General features: G+C 40.2%; 1 protein-coding gene across 5 annotated transcripts in view; it reads left to right on the top strand.

The window, feature by feature from the left end:
- Positions 1 to 24,720, top strand: part of MTUS1 (microtubule associated scaffold protein 1) — a 98,560-nt gene that overhangs the window by 36,469 nt on the left and 37,371 nt on the right. The window contains exon 1 of one of the 5 annotated variants that reach the window (XM_040596592.1): positions 6,133 to 6,602. The exons of the other annotated variants lie outside the window; for them this stretch is intronic. Coding sequence (XP_040452526.1) covers positions 6,482 to 6,602 — 121 coding nt within the window. The 5' untranslated portion in view covers positions 6,133 to 6,481. Of the gene's footprint in view, positions 1 to 6,132; positions 6,603 to 24,720 lie in introns of those variants that run through there. 5 annotated transcript variants of the gene reach the window in all.

The raw sequence follows: 24,720 nt of genomic DNA, 5'->3' as shown, positions 1-24,720 counted from the left end.
TAATGCTTTTAAAGAAGGACCCGTTTTCTGGATTTTAAGTTAGATATTTCAGAGATGTTTATTATTATCTAATTCCAAACTTATGTGAGAAACTTGCTCTCCAGCTCTGCACAGCTACTCCAAACTCTTGGTGACACAGAACTCTGCAGGCTTTCTGTGGAGGGAATGTTTGTAGTTCACTTCTCTGGTATTTATTCTGAGGCTGGGAGGAATGTCAGTAGTTCTTTTCCATGGTATTTTATTTTGCTGTTTCACAACAAGAAGCCACACAGGAGAAGAACAAAGAGCTGTGGTTTTCTCACACTTGTCTAAATACTGAATTAGGCCAGCCTCTGCATGAGTAGAGCTGGGGCAGCTGAAATGAATATCCACAGATTGTATCAGCTCAGTCCAACAGATGCTTAAAGAAAATTTCCAGTGTTGGGAGCTGGAGTTGAAGGCTTTTCTAGTGTGGAAGTCTGTCCTAATGGCTTTAAATTATAGATTAGGATTAGCCACAGCTGGTGTTTTTATTACTTCAAAATTCATTCAGACAGAATAGTATCTAAATTCTCGCTATTTTTTTCAGTAATGAAGAGGACAGTAAGTTTTTGTTTTATTAAGAGACTTTAGAGCTTTGACTGACCATCAGGGTCACATACCACTGTTTTCATGTTATTATTCTCAACTGAATTGCTGTATGCAATGCCAAATTGTGTCACCTTCTTGAAAATGTGATTGTAGCACTTGGTTCTTTCTCTACTATCTTCTTGTCCCTTCCCTCTCCAGTTTAGCTTAGTTACAGATCTCTTCTGATGTTCTCAGACTTGGGTTTGTTGTTTTCCTTTGACTTTCTGGAGTTCCTTAGGGTTGTGCACATTGTTTTATGTGTTTGCAGTAAACAGTGAATAATCCCATGTTGTTGTAACGGAGTTCTTCCTTAACTTTGAGGTGAAGTGTTAAGAGGTATCCCAAAGCTGACTCTTAATGTCCTCTTTCAGTGGGGTTTTTTTTTAAGTTATTTTAAAGTCCTCTATCTTGTTCCCTCTAGCTTTCTTTAAGCCCTTTCTTTTCCCATATTTCTTAAGTATTTTTTCAGGAGATACAGTAGTTTCCCATATTGCTGTCATTGACCCATTAGGGAAATAAGTTGGCATAATATTTGAAAGCTCATGGATCTTGTGTCAAAGATGGTTAAACAGCTTGTAAACTGAGTGTACATGTGCATATTTGTCTGCACACCAGGGCCTGTGAAGAACATACCAGCCCATGGAGATAAGCAAAACACAGCTGTTGTGAGCTGTCTTTAATGTGCCCCATGATCTCCTGCTAAACCACTAGCATGTCTTAGGACATTTCCTTGCCAAAATTTTGTCCTGACTTGCAGTGTTACTTTTTAGCAGAGGCTGTCTGGGTATTGTTGTGAGGCCATAGGTGAAGAACAGTTGCACAATACATAAAAATCAATATTGTGTGAATAAGGAATTAAAATATCTGTAAGCTGTGGCCCAAAGTAAAACTTTCAGTTTTCCTCTGTTCCTTGAGGCCTGAGCTCACAAGGATTTGTGTATGCACCTAGCCTGTTTCTTAACAACAGAGGTCCCTAGCACAGAGGTAGTTGGGTTTTTTGACACATATGGATAGATCATTGAAGCTTCATATTTTAAGGCATGTTGTCCTGATGTTAGTGACATTATTCACTGCTGTAGCATAGCAGGTTTTTTTTTCAAAGCAATTTTGACTGAGAAAGTCTAACAAAAATGCCATTTTGGAATGGACATCCTGCACATGGAAAATAACTTGCCCTGCTCCCTTAAATCGGGTATTAAAAGCAACTTATTCTTGCAGTGTTTTCTGGCTGTTCTGAATTCTGAAAAAGTACAGACAATTTAAATGCCACCACTGTTGTGTGAGACACATAGATAAGCCTGATTCCTGTAGCTGTTTGCCTGGGTATCCACTGCAGCATGACCTTCTGTTTGACAGGCTGCTGAATTTATAATGATTAAAAGCTTCTGTGTACTAGAAGAAACCTAAATTATTTAGGATTTTAGTTCCTGCTCTGAGGCAGGAAGAGGTTTGCTTTTTTCTTCAGGTGAGGATTGGAGCTTAAAATAAGTCCTGAAGCTACAGGCTGTATCTGGCATGGCAGTGAGTGTTGTTGCCTGCAGGAAGGTTAGCTTTTCAAACTGGAGCACTGGCTAGAGCAAGGTGCACACAGGGAAGTGAAGAGGGGACAGTAATTTTCCAGAAACAAAACCAAGGACACAGATGACCCTTTGGCTCTTAGTAGGCTCCTGCTTCTCACCTCTCTCTTTGCATAAGCAGTCACCTCTCAGTTCTTCCTGAAGTAAAGCATGCCAGCAAAATCCATCTGCTCTGCACTGCCCATGCTGTCTTACAACACACGGAGCCAGGCGTCCTCTACACGGGCTTCTCAAATCTAAAGATCTAGTGTCTGATTTAGACTTCTTTGCAATGAGACAGTTAATTGTGCTCCGATGGCTTTCTTAGTGATTGTTGGATGTGGAAGGAGGGGCAGAAACATACAGATGCTGCGTGCTTGGCCTCATGAGGCTGAATTGAAGAGCCTACAGATTCCAGCCCTTTGCTCCTTTCTTGTCACATTGCTAATGTTCCCAGGAGTGACAGATGTGCTAAATCTGCAGGGGTTAAAATAGGTCTAGCCCCACCATCGATCTGAAGGTGTCATCAGGTATTGATGCATTTAGCAACCCAAACTGAATGACATGGTCATAACAGGATAGAGCCCATTTGTCCACGTTGATCACCAGTTTTGCCCTTGGAGTTGGAGGGAGGCCAGCAGTAAGGTGCTAGTAAATAAAATCTGTCACTCCTTTTGTCCTCTGTCTGGGCTGTATATCATTTCCTATTTTGTTCTGCTGTTTTCTGGTGTGATTTTCCATCACCCTTATCTAATGTCAAGATAGAAAAAGACCTCTCTGTGATCCTCATGTTGTGTGAAATGTAGACAGTGCATGTTCCTGGCATCCTGTGTTAAAATCGCATGGATTATGTCCTGGCTTTGTACCCTGTTGGCACCAGGCACTAGATGGTCATTGTAGGAGTACGGATACAGACCTGGAGGTGCTGTTTTCCTGAGCCAAGGAAATGACACTAGCCAGATGCACAGCTACCACGGTGGAGTGTACCACGGTGTAAAGCAGAACTTTGGAAAAGCTGCATTGGAGGAACCTCTCCAAGTTCAGTCTCTCCTGGGAGCTATTCAGATAGGGTTGGGCAGTCCTCTTGCTGGCTGCTGTGAGAGCTCCCTGAGTGCTGGGTGCTAGATGAGACTGACATGCATTTATTGCTTTATATAAGTGCTGTCATGTCTGCTTCTGCATGAAGCAGGCTTGGTTTGGGTTTCTGGGGCTTAACAGAATTCCAACCCTAGAGGCTAGAAAGGGCGTTTTCCTGAAATCAGAAGTGTGTGGTTTTGTGTGTTTTTTTTTTTTTTTTTTTTAAACATACTGTGATGTATGGCTTATATAAGCTTCGTGGCTTATTTCCACCCCAGCGAAGGGTAGGAAAGAGGAAGCAGTGAAATTATTATTTGTGTGTCTGTGTAAAAAGTGTTCTTGTCTCTGCTACAAGGATTTTGATGTCCATATAGAGTTTTTATCTGCTCATATTTTGCCTGATTATTCATTCCTTCCTCAGTCTTCAGACTGGTTCATTACCTCATGCTTGCCCTTTACAGAATCTTTGCTCTAGCTCCTATTCCTACCAAGGAAGTTACAGTTTCTATGGGGCACTTAACTTCTCTGGTTTTTCAGGCTAATGAGAAGTTCTTTACTTTTTTCCTAGGCACTATTGCAAGGATGGAGAGAGATGGTGGGTTGTTTTTGGGGTGTCGGGATTTTGTTGCTGATTTATAGTTTGGTGGGTTTTTTTTTGTTGTAGTGGGGGGGTGGGGGGTGGTGATATGGGTTTTTTGGGGGGTGGGTTTTTTTTTTTAACCTGTTTGCACTGTTTCTGCCTTTGAGAACATCAGATTGGGATGGTGAGAGAACATTTACTGTGTGGAGCAGTTCCTCCCTTCGGGAGCTGTTGGGAGGCAGGAGGAAGACAAAAAGAGAGTTTCTATGGGTGCCCTGGCAGAAAGGTAAAACCTAGTATGGCTGGGTATTGAATGGTGTTTGAAGACTGGCTGTAGGCCTGGTCAAAATCTCTAGATGCCTTCATTAAGAAAGGATTTGGCAATACTGACCTAATATTTGAAGAGATGGGCTAATGAACTACACTGAATATGCAAGGTTACTCTAATGTGCTGTAACAAGCCTTCTGGTTTACTGCTGAGTGTGGTTTCCAAGAATAATCATCATCCAGCACAGTAAGGAGGTGATGTCTTTGATAGTGCTGTGGTATTAGGAAAGGGTCTGGATTTGCGGGCTGTTGGAAAAATAGATGAACACACATTGCTAGTGCCAAAGCTCTTCAGACTAGAAGGAACAGATGAGGATTTTCTAGCATTAATGACATGCATGCCCTGCTGTGTGCAGGGGCTGCCCTGGGAACCAAACAAAAAAAGCTAATTTACTGTCATTGTACTTATTTTGAATGGCTTTGTGTGGACTGAAGATGTATTATAGTACTTCAGAGTTGGTGGTACATGGCTGTGCTGGGAAATAAATATTTTGGTACACGATCATAAAACATTCAGCAGTATTCTCCCACGGTACGCTGTGGAGGCTGGCTTCGTGGCTCTGAGGGTCTTGATGCTGGGCTGCAGCTCTTTTGCTCTACTTACAATGAGCTGCTTTATTAGCACTGCACTGGCCTATGTGATGTTAGAGACACCCAGAGACCAGGATAAAGTGACAGAATGGTGTTTTTCTTTCCAGGTGATGTGGTAAATAAGCACTAGAGAATTTAAAATGTTACGCATCTTGAGCAAGAAAGACATGCTGTTAAAATATAATAGATTTGTGGTAAGGAGAGGACAGTTAAGGTACCACTGGGGTGAGACCTGTCAGTGTGATTGTTTGCTTTGGGTTCTACCTGCTCCAGAGCAAGTTGGGTTAATTGTTTCTGGAACTGGAAAAACTGTCAGAGGGATAGGTGCTAGAGAGCATTAGCTGTGGTTTGGTGAAATGGTAGAAGTGCGGAATCAATGGAAAAGTACCTGATTTTGTTGTCTCTAAAAAGATATAAAGGCTGTTTGAGGGAAGCTCTTCAAGCAACCCAAAAAGAGGTATGAGTTACTGTCTCGTCTCCTGCATTGGCTCTGAGATACTTGGGTGGTCCCTGCTCCTACGGCTGCCTAGCAAGGCAGCTGCTGACTGTAGGCAAAGTAGTGAAATGTTTCTGTTTACACAGGAAAGTGGCCAATGCATGTATTTATAGTCATGATCATAGGTGAAAAATGTGACATTTTCTAGTCTCTGTAAAACAGTTACTCCTCTGTTTTCTGGTTTCTGACTCTTATTTCTAATTTTATTTTCGCTAGTGGCAGCTGGAAGGGACCAAAGTATATGCAAAACTTTTGAGGTCATTAAACAGTAAGAAGAAGATTTTTTGAAGAGGACTAGTCAAATATAGAGACAGCATCTATTTTGAAGGAACTCCTGTAACACTGCATGTTTGCTGCAATGTTTGGGTGCCTTCAAAACCCAGCTGACAGAGATCTGATTTAATACAGAATTGATGCCTGCTTCCTTGCTCCTTTTCTGATAAATTGGAAGCATCTGCAGTGTTGAGCTGCCAAGCTAAATAGTATTTCCCTTAAGCAGATCTCAAATACTGAATTATTCTTAGGGAATAGATGTGTTTGTAGATTTGTTAAGACTTTAAATGTTGAGATAATATTTAATGCCAAAAGAAACTCTGGTAGAAAATGTTAGCTGATAAATCTATTTTGATTAATTCATGTCCACTGAAAGTAACTATTTAATAAGAAATAAAAAAGAAAAAAACGCCCTGAAAGCATTCTTGGAGAGAAGAAATATGTCTCCAAGAATGTTCAAGTAATCTTTCTAACAGTCTCCAAAGAACAATTACATGGTCTGTGATATTGCTGGATGATATATTCAGCTTGGGAGACCACCCACTTCCTCCTCCTACCTCCTCATCCTCCTCCTCCCTTTTCTCCTTTTCTAGCTCCCAGCCCACAGAGTCCCGTAGCAGATTAAGCATCAACACTGTGATGCAATTTGGAGGCTGTTGTTTTTCCGAATCACTAAGTCGGTTTTATTCTGAGGACGAGCTTTGTTGCCACAACATCTGGTGAGGAGAAGCTGCCAGCAGCATTTACGCCGTGGATATCTGCTTTTACTGATTTTTTTTTTTATTTTTTTTTTTTTTTTTTGCTTGTCTGCATAAGGAATAAGAGCAAAGGAATGGAGACTTGCTTATTTATTCAAGCCTGTTTTCTTTAGCAAGAATCACCCACTTCTGCTAGTAGTGATTTAAAAACATAGTATGTGACAGTACATGGAGGCGTTTTCTTGCTTATTTACCTTCCAATTACACTGAAGACATGTTATGGTCCCCGAAATTTTCCTTATCCAACATGCGTGTAAGGCTGACAGCAAAGGGGTTGCTCCGAAACATTCGTCTACCTTCTGGCTACAAGAAAAGCACTGTTATATTTCATACAGGTTTGTGTGGTGTTTTTGGTGGTTTGTTTTTTTTAGTATGATAATTGAGAGCATGTATTGAGGGAATATCTTGTTTATTTCAACAGCAGCTTGTTTTAGCAAATAAAACCCACGCTGGGTATGAAAGTTTTTGGTTTTCATACAGGAGTCTGACTTTTAAGCAAAGTAGTTTCAAATTGTAAGTGTCTGTGTGCATGCACCCATGCTGAGCTGCTCGTTTGGAAGATGTTTATTTGGTTTATGAAATGCCAATTGGAATTTTCTCTTTCCTTGCACAAATCCAAAAACAGTATCAGGAAGTCTGTGCTATTAAATATTTATCTAATAATTTTAGTGATTATTTGCCAGGAGCGCTGTCTTTTCTATACCTTGATTGCGTGCGGGGCAGAAACAGGGAGGGAAGTGGGATGAATACAAGCTGTCATGATGTGGCTTTCTGTCTGAGAGAAATATTTGAATACTTACATGTAGATTCTGCTGACATACATGTCATGTTAAATAAATGTTATGTGCAAGCAGGACAAGCAAACTTCTATGCTTACTTGTGTTGCTGCAAACCTAAAAAGTTTAGAGACACTCTAGTGTGTATGTGTCTGACCTTCCCTGCCACCCCCAAGATTTCAAAAAAAGAACCAAACATAAAACCCACCACAAAATTCTCAGCTGCATCTGACCTGATTTTCATCTTCAGTGGCAGGTAAAGCAAATAAAGCAAATATCTGGAATGGGAACAAGATGCGGAAGCTGAGCTTTGTGCCAGGACATACATGTGTTGTTTTGGTGGAGGGTGGCAGTTGTTTGTTTTAGCTAAGATGCATGACATCTAGAGAAACTGATGGCAGCCTGCACATTACATAATTTTTTTCATCCACTGCACTATTCATAATTTTCTTGTTTTACATAAGGAGGAGTGAGCAGCTACATAAACTAGTTCTGCAGAAGTTCTTCCTCTCAGGCATTTCCTTTCTGTCTTCAACAGCACCCTCTTTGCTTTTATTTTTTGGAGTTAATTTCTGCCAGTCAGCTTTCCTTCCTGTCCTGGCATTTCACATAGGAGCTTAAACCATTTGCCTTCTCATTACTTATCCTTGGCAAAGTATATCTGATTTCTGAGTTCCTTCTGGATGATAAATTCGGTTATGAATGTAATTCAGGCTGACTGTCAAACGTAATGTAGGCTTCTGTTTGCAGCTTGCTTGCATGGCTTTAAGCTAGGATTAAAATACTTTGATGCTAAAAATTTTTAGGTAAGGGACTGTTTGTGCATATACCTACATCCTTGATGTTACTAACAGTGTGAAATTTCCACATAGTGCTTATTCCAGGGACAAAAATCCTAAAAGAGAGTGGAGGGAGATGAGGTTCAGTATTCCAAATGCTTGTTAACTGCTACTGAAATTTGTATAATTTCTAAAAAAATAAAAATAGTTGTCAGTGCATGTATCAAGGGAATTTCAGAATGATGAGAATCCATTTGTGGTTTGAATTTGACTGATGTGAAAGCAAAACCTGCCTGCAGGATGCCTCTGTTAAATATGGCATATAAAATAGATGGCTAGCTCTGTATTCCAGTTAAGCAGCACTTCACTAAATAAGAAGTGCTGAATAGACCTTTTGTGTGTTTTCCTCATGTGCAGCATGTACTGGCTAATGGTATAGCATTGAAAGCTTGGAGGGGTTTTTGCCTAGTCTCCCCCTTCTGCTTTGCTGTCGCTGTGTCTTGTAGGAAGTCAGTGTGTTAGCAGCAAGCTGACCAGTGGTTAGCTAGAGCTGAATATACCAAAAAAGTAGGGCATCTGAAAACCAGGTCATATTCTGTCATAGAGAGTGCAAGTATGTATAGATGCACTGTGGTTTTAGAAGCAGTGGAATGCATTGAAGCTTGTTAGTGATTATTTCAGGTTCGCTCAGCAACAGTAGTGGATCAGACAAGGACAATGTATATCACAATTTCTTTTTTTGTTAAATGCCTGGAGGAGCCATATTTGTTTTTGCAGCACCAGTATAAGTATCTTGCCTTGTAGTGGTTTAATTGGATTAAAATGACATGTGGCTTCTTTCTAAGGTCACATAAGCAATGAGAAATAGAGTATAGTAGGGACTGTGTCAACAAATGAGGAGGGAGTAATTGAAAAAAAAATGACAGGGTCCACGTAGGAATGTGAATATGTATAAGCATTATGTAAGCAGCGTTAAGTTCTGGTTTGGTGTAGATTGCACTCTTACTAAACATTTTAATGGATTTCGTGCTTTGCTCCCTTTCATAGTAACATAGACCAACCACCTCGTATGACAGTAGAGCATCCTTGAGGTACTTAATGATGGTTGTTGAAATGTACAGTTTTAAAGTAGTCTAGAGCACAGATCAAGATGGATTCTTGTGTTACCATGTCCTGGCTGACAGCCTGCAGTGCAGTAACTTGGTGATGTTAGGATGTGAGCACTGTTGGGAGGAAGAGGCTAGAACTCACTCTTGGGTTTTCATTCTGACTTGAGGGTATTTTGCAGCAGCATGCCGCAGTTTCTTCACAGTATGTAGTATGGCTGGACATGCAGTTTTTAAGTTAGTCTAGGTAAGTCATTGCATTTATAGTTAAATGCATCTTTCAGCTGCTTATGTCTTGTCCATGTGGAGGTGTCAAAGTAATGAGAGTAATTCTGATACCTTGTAGCGTAAGCATATGGCCTGTTCAGGAAAAACCAGATAAAATTGGATTTTTTTTTCCTAGGAATGGAATAAATCCAGAGGAGCTTTGCCATAAAATTTAAAGTGTTTCTTAAGGCCCTTCAGCTTCTTGCCTTGTGTCTTAACTTCCATCGCTGTGTGCTCTACACTGCTTCAAGGTCATCAAATCCAGACTTTTCTTCTCCCTTTAAATGCGGGCGAACATTGAAGCATCATTTTTCTCAGCTACTGGAAGTATAGTGCACCTGCATTGTTAGCTGCATATGAGTATCCTCTACAGCAAAACAAAAACACTGAAATGCTTCAGGAAATACTTTATTTACCCATCCTGTGACTTGTAAAACTTACTTGTAGTAACTGCAACAAAAATCTCAACGCTTCAGAACTGCATGAACATGATAGATACGAGTCAAGTGAATCAGTGTCTTTCAGAGGTGAAATGTAACATTTTCTTCCTTTATCAAACCATTAAGGCTTTTTATCAAAGACTGACTAAAATGCTCTTATGCTTTTCATGCATCAATGGTGTGACAGAAGAAATCATCTCTGTATGATTCTGTATGAACTACCAGAGAAAGACATTCTTTTATCAGGGATTCAAAATAGTAATTTTGAGTTACTTAGTTTTGTCTTGCATACAGATAAAATTCTAGACAAGGAACTGGTTTTGCAAATGGAGGTCAAAGCTCTTGTTCAGAGTTTTTCAAGGATTGTATACTGAACTGTACTGTTGCTTTTGTGGTAAACTGTTCTCTTGGTGTTTTTCATCCAGCCCTTCTTGCTGCTCTTCCTCTTTCTCTTTTTCCCCTGAAGTGTACTTAGTGCTCTTGTCTTGCTATTGACTTTCATAGCTTACTAAACCTAGTTACTCCCTTACTACCTTGGGAACAAGAGGTGTCTCAGAGGACAAACAGTAGCTGATGTCATTTCAGCAATACTAATTTTAAAAATTTGCTTTTTGCCTTGCTAATAACAAGCAAAAATCACAGACCTGTTTATTTGAGCAAATTACATCCTTTTCAAATAAAATTTCTTCCCTATAAATTGTTTCAGATCACATTGCATACTATGGAATTACTTCTTCATATCATGAAGCAGTGTTATTAAAGGACTCTGAAAGCCTCAGGTGTTACGAGTTGCTTAACTGTTCATAAGCCTTTTTTTTTCTGCCTTGAAGAATAGCTGAAGTACTAATTAATGTCTGACACTACAGTTTAATATAGAACTGTAGAAAGAGAGCCAACACACTCAACTCTACTAAGTATTCTAAATCTAAAAATCTGCTGAAGAGGTATGATACAGGATGAGTTTGTTAAATATTTCTGTCACCTACCAAGGGGAAATGTAGTTCAGAAGTAAAGCCAGCTTATTTATTCTGAAGAAAAGAAGTTGAATAGCTGGAAACCATTTGTCTTGGGAGATTTTGCATTTATTCAAGTTTCTGTAGAAGTCAATGAGGCTCTTTGCTCCTGACTTTATCTATTCAAGGCTGGATACTAAATGACCTGCCTGAGGTCCTTGTTTTCAGTCTTAATAGGTCATAGCTTCAGTAACATGTAGGTAATAGATAAATAGAGATTCTTATTTCCAGGTGGTAGGGCTCTGTGTTTTAGAGTTTGAAAGTATCATCTGTACTCAGGTCTTATCCAATTGATGTGCTTACGGTAGGTGTAAAATGAAGGTAATGCTAGTTCTTCTCAAAGCAAGCCTGGATAGCAGAAAGGGGCTGCTAAAAAACCTCCAGAAACTCACCCCACCCCCCACCTCCAACCATGCAAAAAACATGCCAAAGTCAAAGCAATAACCTATCTGTGATGTTAACGCTTAAACTGTGCATGTTTAATAAGGCATGAAAATGAGGAGCTTTGCTCAAAAAAAAAAAATCATGGAAGAAAGAACTGGACTGCTGTGAAAAGCAGATGCATAGCAACTTCTGTATTCTGGCTGCACTGTAGTGAGTGATGTTGGATTTTTGTTATTCCTTCACTTAAATGGATTAATTGTATGTGAAGGATGGCTTCAAGTATTTGTCAACATGAAATAAGTAGAATTGCTACTTCAATCTCAGAATAAATTGGAGAGTAAATGTAAAAGCAAATTATCTCTGCTAATATCATTACATATTCTAAGTATGCATTTGCTCCTGCTTGCTATGTCTAATAGGTGAAAAGGGTCTGGCTGCAACTTCTATTGCTGTGAAGCAGGTTGGAGTTTGAAAGGGATAGACAGGTACAATTACACTTAACTTGATTAACTTTTGAATTACTTAAGGGGATTTCCAGTGTGGTAAAACTCGACTTAAACTTTTAAAAACTGCCTCTTCCAGTTTTGTAGCTTGTGCAGATGAATCTGTTACCATAGTAGGAATGGCTTGCAGCATTCAGACAAGTCATTACTACCTATTCAGCTTTTTTAATGTGAACTTTCTAAGGCATAAAGCAATAGCTATTTTGAGGAAAACTGTACTATGAAATTGCAGTGCTGGAATGCAATGTTTTAAATATTTTCAGCCACTTGCCTCACTGTTTTGTGGCATAGAAAACTGATTTGGGAGGGGGGTGAAGGCAAAAAAGTTCTTGCACCTTCCATTAATCAGATATAATTAACATTAAGCACTGTTCATCAAATATGATTAATGTCAGGTACTGTGGAGGCAGTACTGAATTGATTTGGACCACACTAACCACTCTCACTGCATTCAGTGGCAAGAGATGACAGTTTCTGTTTATAGATTGGCTGTTAATTTAGTGTTGTGTAATGAAGCAGTGTCTCCACTATTTTTATTATTTTTAAAAAATTCTAATCCCTGAGTGGCATTACTCATATGAAGAACCTAGGTCCAAAGTTGATAATTTGATGCCTTTAGGAAAAGTGCTGGTGTTTCAAACCGCTCTTGACTGTTTCACCAAATATCATACCAAAAGCTAACTTATTTGGAAGATTGTTTGCAAGCAGACCACATCTCATGTGGCTTGTTTCTCCCCAGAACAAAATTCAGTGAAGGCTGCATTGTTCAAGCTGGCTAGCTTGCTGAGTTTACCTGTATCTTGGTGTGTTCTTCTGTAAACGTATCTACTGTCTATGGTCCAGTGGAGTAGTGTTGTCATCAGAAAGATTTGATTGAATTAAACTTCATTTTTAAGAGGAGGCTAAACAATTATTTTTTACCATGATAATATGGTCAACTAGTGTTGCAGAATTATTAATTAATGATTTAGATTAGTTAGTAGTATCACCACGCCTTTCTAGCCATGTCCACCAGCAGTGCTTGTCCCCATTACCTTTTCCTGGTCATGGAGTATTGTTTTTGTTGTCTGTTCTACAAGGAGAAAAAAAGTAGCATTCGATCTTCTGAAAAAGGAATGTATCAGCAGTATAACTTACATCTTTAAACCTTCTTAAAAAAAATAATCCTATTCTATATAGCTGTCGATATACTCAAATATTGAAATAACTCACCTGGAATAACCTGGTGTCTATCTGGCTGAGGTGTTTCGTTATAGTTGCTATTTATGCACCTTCCATTGGTATCTTCGTTAGAGCTGTCTAATGGTTGTAGCAAGGCTGCTAGTAACCCTGGGTCCTGGTTAAAATTTTTGCTGCCACTTCTCATGGTAGTATGCTGGTTATACATTTATAGCAAGTAAAGGTTCTTCTTAAAGATGCTCATGTAAACAGTTTGTATGTGTTGTTATGGAAATACTTCAAGTTAGGCCGGAAATAGGACAGCTGGGAACATCTGTGGTGAAATTCTTTTAATGAATGCTCATCCTTTTCTTAAAGAGAACTAGCAGTCCTTCAGCAGAAAAGTCGGAGAAGTGTTACAAATATTACTTATTAATGACTTAATTTCTTTAATAATATTTTTAGACTTGGATATTTCAGTGGCCTTCATTTTTACCTGTGTGAATATTGCTAATATCAGAATATGTAAACTTTAAAAAATGTTTTGTTTATATATATTACAAGAATAGACTTTTTGCTAAGCCTTTTCAAGTATTTTTAGTAGCGAAACAGGAATGTTGGAAATGCATCCAGCAGAAGAGTGAATGAGCTTACTTGAAGTCAGTTGCAAATTATTCTACTCAAAATAAAACAGAAGGCTAGAAAACTTTGATTTTCTTAGACATAAGCATGGGCCACTTGATGTATAACCAATATAAAATCAAGGGTCACTGGTTTCCACAAATATTACTGTAAAATCCACCACCTGCTTAATTTGCTTATCAAATTAAGACATTTTGTCACTTAAAAAAGGTCCTAATATGAAATGAAAAGCATAACCCTATTAAACCTGTATTCTTGGGAAGGATCTCTCACCTAGGACTTGGGGTCAAGGAAGAGAAGAGGCATGTGTAATATGCAGTGAATATTTTTCTTGCTGCATTTGTTAGTGTCACAAGTAGAGGTGTTTGTAGTTAGAGATCTTGTGTAGGGATTAACCTCCCATAGGGGTTTTGGTCTTTGCGGTAAATGACAGGTATACCCCAGCGAACACCGCAGTTGCCTGAGGTATCAGCTTCTCAAGAAAACTTCTGTAGTCTTCTTTCCCTCCCTCCCTCCTCACCACCCAATTAAGCAAAAATGTAAATCTGCTGTCTTTGTAGTTGCTTGTTAGCTTAAACAGAAGAGACTCGGGGGAACGCTAAATGCAAAGAATGTTGTGGTGAATGTTTTAAACCTCCTCCACAGGAGCTGCTTGGTCTCCATAGCAGGCACGGCAAGCAGTCGCTTCTGGCAGGGAGTGCTGGTGCCTGTCGGGAGCCGCTGCCCAAGTGGTCTCTCCTTGCTCAGTTTGGTTGGGAGTCATTGGGAAGAGAAGTCCCTTAACTTCCAGCTGTGGTCAGCAAGCAGCAGCAGGACTGCACCTCTCAAAGGATGGAGACCTACTGTATCTTGTGGCTAATAAAAGCACTGAGTGCTGCCCTGTTCTGTTTTGTTTTCAGCTTGGGAAGATGTTTTCATGTGGGCTCTGTCAGGTTGTGCTCATGTTGCTCCTGAAACAATGGTGCACAATGTTCTAGGCACATCCCTGGGGAGGCATCTTTGCTGCTTAATAACAGGAAAGCTGTTTAACATAACAGGAAATACACAAACAGGTCCTCAACGATGACGTGGTGACTGCCAGGAGCTGTGTAAGTGCATTTTGTGTGTCTTTTGGAAAGAGGATGTTTCCAGCAGCACTTAGAGCTGGTGTGGGGCACTTGAGATGCTGTATTTTCTGTCTTGCACTTGCATCAAAGCATGGAAGATTGACTTCACAAGGATGATTTTAACCAGCAGCAACTGAAGTGTTCTGTTGAGTTGCAGTTTCATTCTGTTGACCAGCAAATTGTTTTTCACTGGCAGGGTAGCTTTAAAATACTGTTTCAAGGTTGATTTCAGACACATGTTCAGCTATGCTGCTGCCTCCTAAAATACACTTTCCTTAACACGTGAGCTTATTTCTAATTTTGGCGACTGCTTAAACTTTCCTTCATTCTGCAGAGACTTTACTTCATGATGACTGTGTTGATATGTTTAATCAAAAGGATTAATATATTGTACAGGTGCTTAAACTGTAAATTAGGATAGTAACATATGTAAAAGTAAAAATAACTCTATGTGAGCCCAAGTAGTGGATGTGGATATGTGCAAATACCATTTCTAGTGCCTTAGAGAAACAGCACTGATCTAGAGTAACCCAGAGTCTTAACCAAGCTATGAAACAGTTGTAGAAATAGATAATCCTCTAGTTATATATAGAAAAAGTTTAATGCAACTTCCCTTATGTGATCTTCTAGGTATGCCAGGGTAGTCCTCTGCAAATGGAGTAAATGTATGCCTCCGCTGTGTTGTGTGGAAATGACAGTATAGATTAACACTTTTTGCAAAGTAACAGGTTAATTTTCAGTTCTGGGAAAACACCTAATTCGGGACTGAACCTGAATTCATCAAATGAATTCAGTGTAGCTGAGGAGGAGCAGCCTGCTGGGCTGCCATTTTGAGCTCTTATTAAAAACAAATCGAGATATTGATTGAAACAAGGTCATTGGGCTATACCATTGCAAACGTTGTTTAAAATGCTACATTAGTGTTTTTCTGCATAGCTCCTGAGAGCTTGAGGACTGATTCTGAAGGAATTTGGGAAGTTGAACGTTGCTGTAAATTTTACTTTTATCTTTATCAGTTAGTGTCCAGCCTGTAAGCTTAATCATGCCTATGTTGTCACTGAATTTTTATTAAATTTTTTTTGGTGTGTGTCCGTGGGCAAAATTCACACCCTAGCTTGGTCTCTGAATTGTTTCATATTCCATTTTATACTCACAAAATTTTTGACTTCTCTAAAAAGTGGATCTGTATGTACCAAAAAGAGAACTCAGATGTTAGCTGTTTATTTTGTAATTGGAAATTGCAAACTGCAGTCACGTATTTTATGAGGAAAATGTTAGAATTGAACTTTTAAGTGATCTTTTAGTAGATAAAGTATGATTATTCTGGACAACTTAGCACTGATTATAGTGCTTCCTACATGCTTGAAGTGCTATCACCTTGCTTTTTGAAGAATATCATCGGTGAATTTGAGTCTAATATGTTTTTATTTGTCTTTAAATGGATGTAGAGTTTCATAAACAGAGGAAGCTGCTGCTGTATACATCCAGAAACAGTTTTGGCACAAAGGCAATAATACAAAATATCACTAAGGCTCTGGAGGCTCTTTTGATTCCCACTGTCCGTCCTACTTTTTATTCCATAATATCCTTTAGGCAGCATTTCAGTGCCATGCTGAAGTCAGTGACATTTGTTGCAGTCATATAACATCATCTCATACTGGAATGGTTGAATAAATAGCTTCTGAGTTCAGAGTAAAAGCCACTTTGTCCTCTCCATCCAACACAGCTGCAGTTACTGCGCAAGAAATGATGTTGCATATTAATGTGCTAGTCTTGTTGTCAGAAATGTATTTTACTGGTCTTTTTTTTGTACAGTTGTTTGCAAGGAAGGATTATGGTTCCTTGCAAATTGCTGAGCTTCACATAGACTGTTACTCTAAAAGACTTTGAGCAGTTCAGAAAAATTAGACAGAAATATCAAATTCTTGAATCTAACATTAAGCCAAGCTAATACACATTCTGAGAGTTGACTAATCATGTGTTGGTTGTGAAGGAGGAATTGTTACATTGAATTACGGGCAGGCACAATCCAGGAAGTGAAGTTCAGTGATTCAGTTAAAGTTCCAAATTAGTTCTGGGTGGGTTGGTTGGTTGGTTTTTTTTTTTATCTTTGCAGCAAAGTGGATCTCTGTAATACATAAGCAGAAAGAGACTTTCAAACTTAAAAGGCTTAATTCTGTATGTTAGAAGAATCCTGTTTGGATTTGTTTGGAGTTCTTTCTACAAATAGCTGTTAGGGTTGTTGGAGCCAAGTTTGATACATAGATGTAGAATAAACTTATGATGCAAAAAACTCAGTCTGTTAACTTCTCTTAGAATTGTAAGTAACAATGTTTTTCCCAGTTACTTGATGATTATCTCTAGCATACTTATATTGCTTGCCGGCCCTTTTGGAAGTAGTTGAAAAATAGTTAAGCTGTCTACATATGTGACTTCTCAAAACAGGAGACTGCTGTCCGTGTGTGAGAGCAGAAGAGAAAAGTTATCAGCTAGCCCTTTAGTATCTGCATGAAATATGTGGCATGTAGAGAGATTATAGTCAGTGATTTAATGTACGTGAAGTCAGATGAAGCTTGAGCAGGAGGAAAAGGTAGGAAAAAATGGAGGGGGGTGTTTTGTGGTAAGACTTGAGCAATCTGGTGAGATGCCTTTTATGTCTAGGTAGCATTTACCTGACCTCTGCAAGGACTGGTGTAAATAGTTTTTGGAAGCTTCTTCCAGTCCTGTGTTTCTGATACTGAGCGGTTTAGGGTGGACTACACTTCTTAGGAAGGAATGAGTTGAAGCATTGCAACTCAGATGGCTTCTTCCCTTCTGGCTGTGCTTCAGCAACTTCACCCCTGATCGCATGTGAGAGCTGGGATCTTCAGGAAGGCTGGAAAAGGAGAAAGGTTGTCTTGATGTCATTCTGCTCTCAGGTTTTGTGTGAGGCTTTCCTATGGATATGTGGATATGTAGTGGGTTTCTTCCTGTAACACCATACACATGCACACACACACTGTCCCCACTGAAGGTTTTTTCCTGGATGTGAAGGTACCCCATGTCTAAGTATCTGCAGACCTGGAAGCTGGCAGCCCTGAGCTGAGAACAATGTGGAGGTAAGAAGAAGGGATCAGGATTTGCACTGGGGAGGCAATTAATGGGATCTAGGAAGGCCCTGCAGATGGTATGAACTAATCATGGTGGGATTCTCTGTCCTAGTAGTCTCTGGGTCCTGACTTTGTAGACAGAGGCTGCAGAATGAAGGGCAAAAATGCACCATGTCCTGTACTTGTGCTGAAGCAGTAGAGGGCACTAAACAACAAGGAGCAACTTCTTGTACAGGAGGAGGTGGAAATGGAAAGAAAAGGCAGTGGAGAGGAAATAAGAGCAGAAAGGAGTGAGGAGCATCAGTCTTCAGCATCACTCTGTGCTTGGTTCTTTGGGCAGGGGTGTGTTTCAGGAATGACAGGGCACAGCGGCAACTATAAGAAAGTATGCAGGAAAAAGAGGACTGCTTCAGATGCCTACTGACAGCAATACCTGAACTAGAAACTTAAACAGAATTGCTAACATCCAGTATAACAATTTTCTTCCTTGAAAACCTAGGGAATTCAAAGATTTAAGGTTGCCTGTGGCATGTATGATGAACTGATGTAGCAAAATGCAAATGCCTAAACCAAAGGTAATAGATTGTGATACAGTTCACAAAGTTTAACTTGGTTCTTACTAGCTAAGGCATCAGCGCACCACAACATACCCTCATGCAATTACTTTTCATCCTGTGGTCGGTTTTGTCCTTAAAAATGGATGGGTTTCTTCAGTGGGGTTTTTTTGGAGGTAGATGAGGAGTTGTTTTATTAGTGTAAATATGGCCCATCCCTCATATCAAAACATCCATGCTCTAGACTTTACATTATTAGGACAATAAACTAGTTCTACAGTCTTTCCTGTCCTTTTCTTTTGCCTCAGACAGCGGTGTTTAGCACTGTGTAGTTAACTAGCATGTATTAGGCTTTGTCCTAATTCAGAACAAGCTAAGAAATTGAGCAGCAGTATTCTCGGTTATTTAGAAAATAACCAGAACAACCCTGATCCACTGGTAGTCTAGCTGGTGCATGTTAGAGTTGTCTTCTGTAAATTGCATAGCATTTCAGATTTTTTTATTTAGTTTGCAGTCATCTCTGATGTATGGTGGGCTTACTAATACCTTCCTCTTCATAGTTGATGTGTGGCTCAGATTCATGCTTGATACATACTAGCTAGATGAAAAGCTAATTTGATTCTAGATGTTACAGTTCCAGTAAATGACTAAATATATTGTGAATGCAATGTTAAGACAAAATCACTTTGTGTGTTAAATGTTCTAATCTCAACTAGCGCTTCTGTAAGATAGGCCTGTGGTACACAAGGTAAAAAGTGTTACGGACACAGTGCTGAGATTTCAGAGCATTAGTCAGGCTTACATGTGTACTATGCATTTAACAGGCAAGACATCTCTCGGATACATTAATTACACACTTAACGTTCAAGTCTGGGACTCCTTTAAGTCCTTTGTAAAAGGTGACTTGTAAAGATTACCACTTTCCATCTGCTAGAAAATGTGGACATTGCTATTTTGAAGAAGAGTTTTTACAATTCTTTCCTGCCATCATCACTGACTTTGCAAATGCACCACTACTGAGGTTGACAAAATGTGTGGCCATTAGACATCATCTCACCTGATACTAACTTGGTCCTCATCAGGGCTGGAAAAGAAACAGCTACTGGTGAAATTACAAAGAAACATGTAACATTAAGTGTAGGGCACAGTTCTAAGAGTCTTGATCACCAGTCAAAACTTGCTCTTTAGAAAATGCACAAGCTGGTTGATCAGGCAGTTGCACCAATGACAGGTTGAGCTAACACTCATCTTTGTGCTTTAATTTTGGAAGCCACCAGCAATTTGGAAGGTAATGCATTTTGTCAGATGTAGTTTAGGTATCTTTACAAACATCATAATCGAGCTTCTTCCAAAGCTTCAGTATAAGATTAATGTAGGTTGTAAAACAGAAGTTACAATCTTCAGAAATGTGAGTGAGGCTAATGCAACATGGAGATTCTGTATGCTTAATCAGTACAGTAACAGATTATACCAAATTACTGACAAACGAAAATGTGTGTTGGTAACATGCTTCCTCTAGGGGGAAAAGCACTGTGTTCCAGGTAATCAGTAGTGCATGTGACAGTGTCCTAAAACAGTTGTACAAGCTTGAGAGCTGTATGCCATAGGACATGTTAAGGAAACAAAAGCACATTAGTGTTAATCACTCGGAAGGTATATTTTTGGTCGAGAAATACTGAGGTTTTAACGGATGGTTGATTTTAATAGGCACATACCCATAGGGAACCCAGTTCAAAGGCTGTCATGTGGGTAAGAGTCTGCTGGGGTAGGAACTGGAGAGATGACATGCTGAGGCTTATCTGGGAGCCTCAGTGCAATGTCACGCTTGGATTGTTGCTATTTGCTTGCCTTGGATTTGTGGCTGTCCCAGCACCTCCTGATTGCAGGGAGAGCACGTTCTCTCTCACAGAAGGATGTCAGGGGCATGCTCATAACCCAACAGAAAAAGTCCAGACCATCACACTGTAGGGCAGAGGGCTTGCTGCACTCTGTGGGTTGTTACTTCAGAGCCTGAAAGGCATGAAGTACGTGTCAGGTTAACTGGCAAGGAGTAGACTGGCATCTGTCTTCAGAAGAACCCTTATGCAGAAGTAGTTAAGGACTGCTTGGGGTTGTCGAGCCTTTTGTGGAGATTGTGCGAAAGGTCACTTAGAAAGGTGTGCGGCTGGAAAATGGGCCTTGCTTGCTATCTCTTGGTGTCTTCCCAGTCACCTGTATTTGCGGGTTGTTTCTTCCACCCCTGTTTCTGTGTAAAGTATGCCGTAACGAAACAGTGCTCTTGGTTCGTGCTCCGTTTGTTGTGCCAACAAGCAGGAAGCTTAATGAAAAGATGTATGTGGCATATTATAGTTTCTAGGTAACGGCTTTAGGCTGCAGGACTGTGGTATGGTCTGTAAACATTTGGGTTCTTACTCAATAGTCAGCATTGTAATGGACAGGGAAGCATTTGACATGCTAATAGGTTTTGCTTCAGAAGAGACTTGCTTCAACCAGCATAAAACCCCGTGTGGCCAGTGCTGTAAGATATGTGTGTGTTGAGCGTGAGATTAAAACATTAAACAGGCATAGAGATCTTTGAAGTACGTAAATGCTTCAGAGATTTCCCTTTCCTTTTTGCTATCGTGTGTTTAAGGAGAATATCCAGTTCTGTGGCTAGAAGCGAGGAGCAAAACGAATGGATTTAAAATGCTATATGGGGGCTAGAATTCAGTGCTATAATACTGTAAGTCAGCGGATGAGTTGGTATAGGAGGACAGGCACAGACTTCAGAAACAGTACTTCAAACCGAATGCCTGGAGTAGTATGTGATGATTCTGCGCTCCCCCTCCAGGCTGTACAGCACTTAAAATTGCATGCTGAAAAACCTTTGTACCCCTGCAAAGAAGGGCAGAGGGATTTCTGTGGTGTATGGTTTAATCCTGCTGAGTCAGTTTAAGCATCCAGGTCAGCTTTCACCTGCCTGCAGTTAAATTTTGTTGAGTTCCTGCAACTTTTTTAAAAGCCTCTGTGGTGGTGATTGGTTGTTCTGTTCAGACCAGCTCGAAAAGTCTGATGGACAGCTAAAATAAGCTGGTATTCCTGGACAGGGACTAGTGCCTGACCTTAAGGGAAAGTCAGGAGGTCACAGCAAGAGTAAAGGAAAGGGAGAGCTGCCATGCTTCTTTAGAAAGCACTTAGTTGCCATCTTGGGCTTCAGACCATGTTGATGCATGGGGAGATGCAAGATGAGAAGTACTGTTTCTCTTTCCGCAGCTGCTTTGAGACAACCAGCTAAATAAGCAGCTAGCAGAGTTCCTGAGGTGCAGCATCTTAAGCATTTCAGTTAGGCAAATTGTCCAGGCACAGCTCTGAAAAATGAAGTCACTTTGCTGCAGACTAGAATGGGCTCATGACTGACATGCTTGAAGTGTGAACAGAGCAAGTTAGGGATGTCTGTGCCAGCCTATACAGACAGGCCTGAGGCAGAGCTTAGAAACAAAACATCACTTCTGCAGGAGTCTGTGTTTGTACAGTCACCAGCCTGGACTCTGAGAGGCACAGCAGGAAGGTGTGTGTTTGCCACTTGCCAAGCTGGATGCAGTCAAAAATTACAGTTGACCAAGCTGTGGAGCAGCTGCAGGTGTTGGAAGACTTCCATCTATGTCTGGCCTGTCAGGCCCTCTGCAGACACTGCTAATTGAGTTTTGTGGCTCCTTTCCCTGTATATTTGAATCTGCTTCCTGCATTTAGGGCTCAGAGCAGGAGTCTTGAAAGAATTTAGGCTGTTAATTTACAGCTAGCTAAATTTCCAGGTCCTCTCAAAGATAATGTATGTACCGCCGCAGATTAAACTCGAGCTTCCTTATTTGTGCGGGTCTTAAGTCTCCCTCTGTCAGATGTCATAGCTTGGCACAAGGCAAACTTTAAAATCAAAGCAGTTCTGAAGTCTTTCAGTTGCATTGCTTGAATAGCTTGTACGCATTGTGGTAGGGGAGGATGGCAGGAGAACTATAGGGTTTTTTGAGGCTTCAGAACCGGCTGTGTAAAGATTAACGTACAGGGCAAAGTTGTGTACTTGCTGATGGGCCGGTTCAGATGCAAGACTGAGATTTGAAAACTCCTTAAGGAAAAACCCCAGAACCGGATGCGTGGGTCATGCAGTACTGCCTCAATGGGACTGGCTCGCTTACAGGAGGAAAAGATAAAGCATCTAGAGAAGAGGTCAGCAGTGCAGGCCTCTGTTCTTCAAGCTCTAATAAAAACAGGTGGACCTTCAAGTTTACTTCAGTGTTTATCAGTGTATTTGGAGAGATTTGATCCAACTCAAAACTCCACTGAACACAGTTAGCTAAAATGTTTCATGACTGTTAATATTGTACAGGATACACATTTTGTACTGCTTTCCATAACCTGGTTCAGTGTGTCTTGTGGGGTGCGTTGCCAGCATTTCCTTACTTTTATTTCAATATTTTAGTTTTAACTTGGCTAATTTCATAAATATGAGTATATATCTAGTTTGCAAGAATATACTCTTGTCCAGGTGTTCTTTCCCATTATGTGTAGCTCCAGCTCTATTCTGTACCACGCTTTGTTCTTACTCTTTTTCAATTTTTGGTTTGGTCTTTCTCCTTTCAAGAAGTCCAAGGGGTGGGGAGGGTTTGTTTGTGGATTGGTGGTTTTGTGAGTTTGTTTTTGGGTTTTTTTTTTTTTTTTTTTTTTTGGGGGGGGGGGGTTGTTGTTGTTGTTGGGGGAGTGTGTTCAGTTACCAATTGCAACTAGGTCTGAAATAGACTTCTTAAAAAAGGGAAAAGTCAACATATAGATGCAAGTAGATTCTTCCTCTTTCATGTTTGGGAAGTGAAAATACCTGGTTGCTGTTTTCAGACCCCAGTCAGACCCCAGTCCTAGTTGTACAAACTAGTCAGTCTCACAGAATATGAAACCACCCTGAAGGTCAAAGTAGTGGATTTTTTTTTTGTATGAATCACTGTAAGCTTTGTCTAAATTCTTTTATTTAATATTTCAAATGTACTGTATTACTTAACACTGTCAAATGTAACTTACTGTGGTTTAGTGAGTTTCTATGCTGACTTCAGAACTATGCATGGGGCTTTTCTCAGATGTTTTAACTTCGTGTATTTTATTCTTCTAATTTTAGAGCTATAGAAATAGGGATGTTTTGTGTTTGCTGGTAGCTAATTGTGTAAAAGATTTCTGTGTTTCTGTAAAGCAAAAGAAATACTTTAAAAACAAAACAAAAGACCCAAACCTCCCCAGCATACCCCACCCAAACAGACCAGATTTTGTTTAAATAAGACTTTCTTTGTTTTGCTCTAATCATTAATTTACTCTTGAGAGGAAGTCCTCATCAGTGTTTCTTTTCTGTTTGTCTATGAAATCAGGAGGGTTTTTCCTAAACAGGAGAAAACATTAAGGTACTTGAGATGCATCAATGATAGAGGTGTCTCAGCTGGAGTAGAAGCTGAGGTAAAGCAGCAGAGACTGGTAATTCTGAGACAAGTTCTAGGTTGGGAAACTTGTGTATTGATGAAAGCTATTGTCCATGTGTCACTAGCTACTAGGTATTCCTTCTGAGAGGTTATAAAATTCAGAGCAGCAGCAGCCACTGTAGACTTTCAATTTGCTTTGTAGTATCTACCTACAAGTTTAATTATAGGTGAGATTTTAGAGTGTCTCCCAGAGTGGAGAAAAGTAAATGAAACCTGCCTGGAAGCTATGTGAGGGGGATGATGTTTACAAATCCCCAAAGAGTCCTTTGTGATCGGACCTTTTAGTTTGAAGAAGGAATGTACCAAACACGTTGATTTACACTCTGGATGGAATGAATGTATGCAACAGAGCAAGAGACCAGTTTCCAAGGTCAGCTTTTCTTCAGTTATAGCATTGTAGCAGAGGGCACTTGGCAATTGTGATGGGTGCACAGACGTGTAGAAAGGAGGCTGAAGCCTTTGAATTTGGTGATGTTGGACAGGAGTGACAATTGCAGCACCTAGTTTAGTCACCTGAGCTTTGTCAGCTAGGCTTTTCGATGTAGCTTATAGAGAAAAGCTTCCCTCAAGCCCTCCTTGGTACCCCAGTTAGGATTCTGCTCTGAGTCACAGTCTGGAGGAGCCTGTTCCTCTAGGGAGGAACCAAGAGGTACACCTGGTTGGATATACCCACATTTTTTTTTAATATTTGTTTACCCCAAAACCATCACTTACTCCCCCTGCCCCCCCCCCCCCCCCCCCCCCCCCCCCCAGCTGAAATCACTACATTGACTCTTCATGGAATTACACCTTTAAAATCACCAGAAAATAGAGCTTATGACGGATGGCACTTTGAGCTGTTCCCCTTAGTATAAACAAAGGATCTGTGTTGGCTACCAAAAGCTGCCAGGAAGATTAAGATCTTGGATAGTTACATCTATGAGCCGGGTGAATACCTTCCCTCTCACAAATGGAACCTACTCGTTGTCCACCTGTATCATAACTGAACCAGTGAAAATCAGTTCAGCTCTATTCTTATTTGTTGCCAGGACGTATCTGACAAGGTCTCTGCAAGTGCTTCACCTGTGTTTGTGAGATTTTTAGGAACCACTAAGGTATGGTGAAGATTGGAATGAAGTGTTACGCTGCTGAGCTGAATTACTGCAGG

The sequence above is a fragment of the Falco naumanni genome, chromosome 1, assembly GCF_017639655.2.
Source record: "Falco naumanni isolate bFalNau1 chromosome 1, bFalNau1.pat, whole genome shotgun sequence".
NCBI lineage: Eukaryota > Metazoa > Chordata > Aves > Falconiformes > Falconidae > Falco > Falco naumanni.
This window is presented reverse-complemented; position numbering and strand designations above follow the sequence as displayed.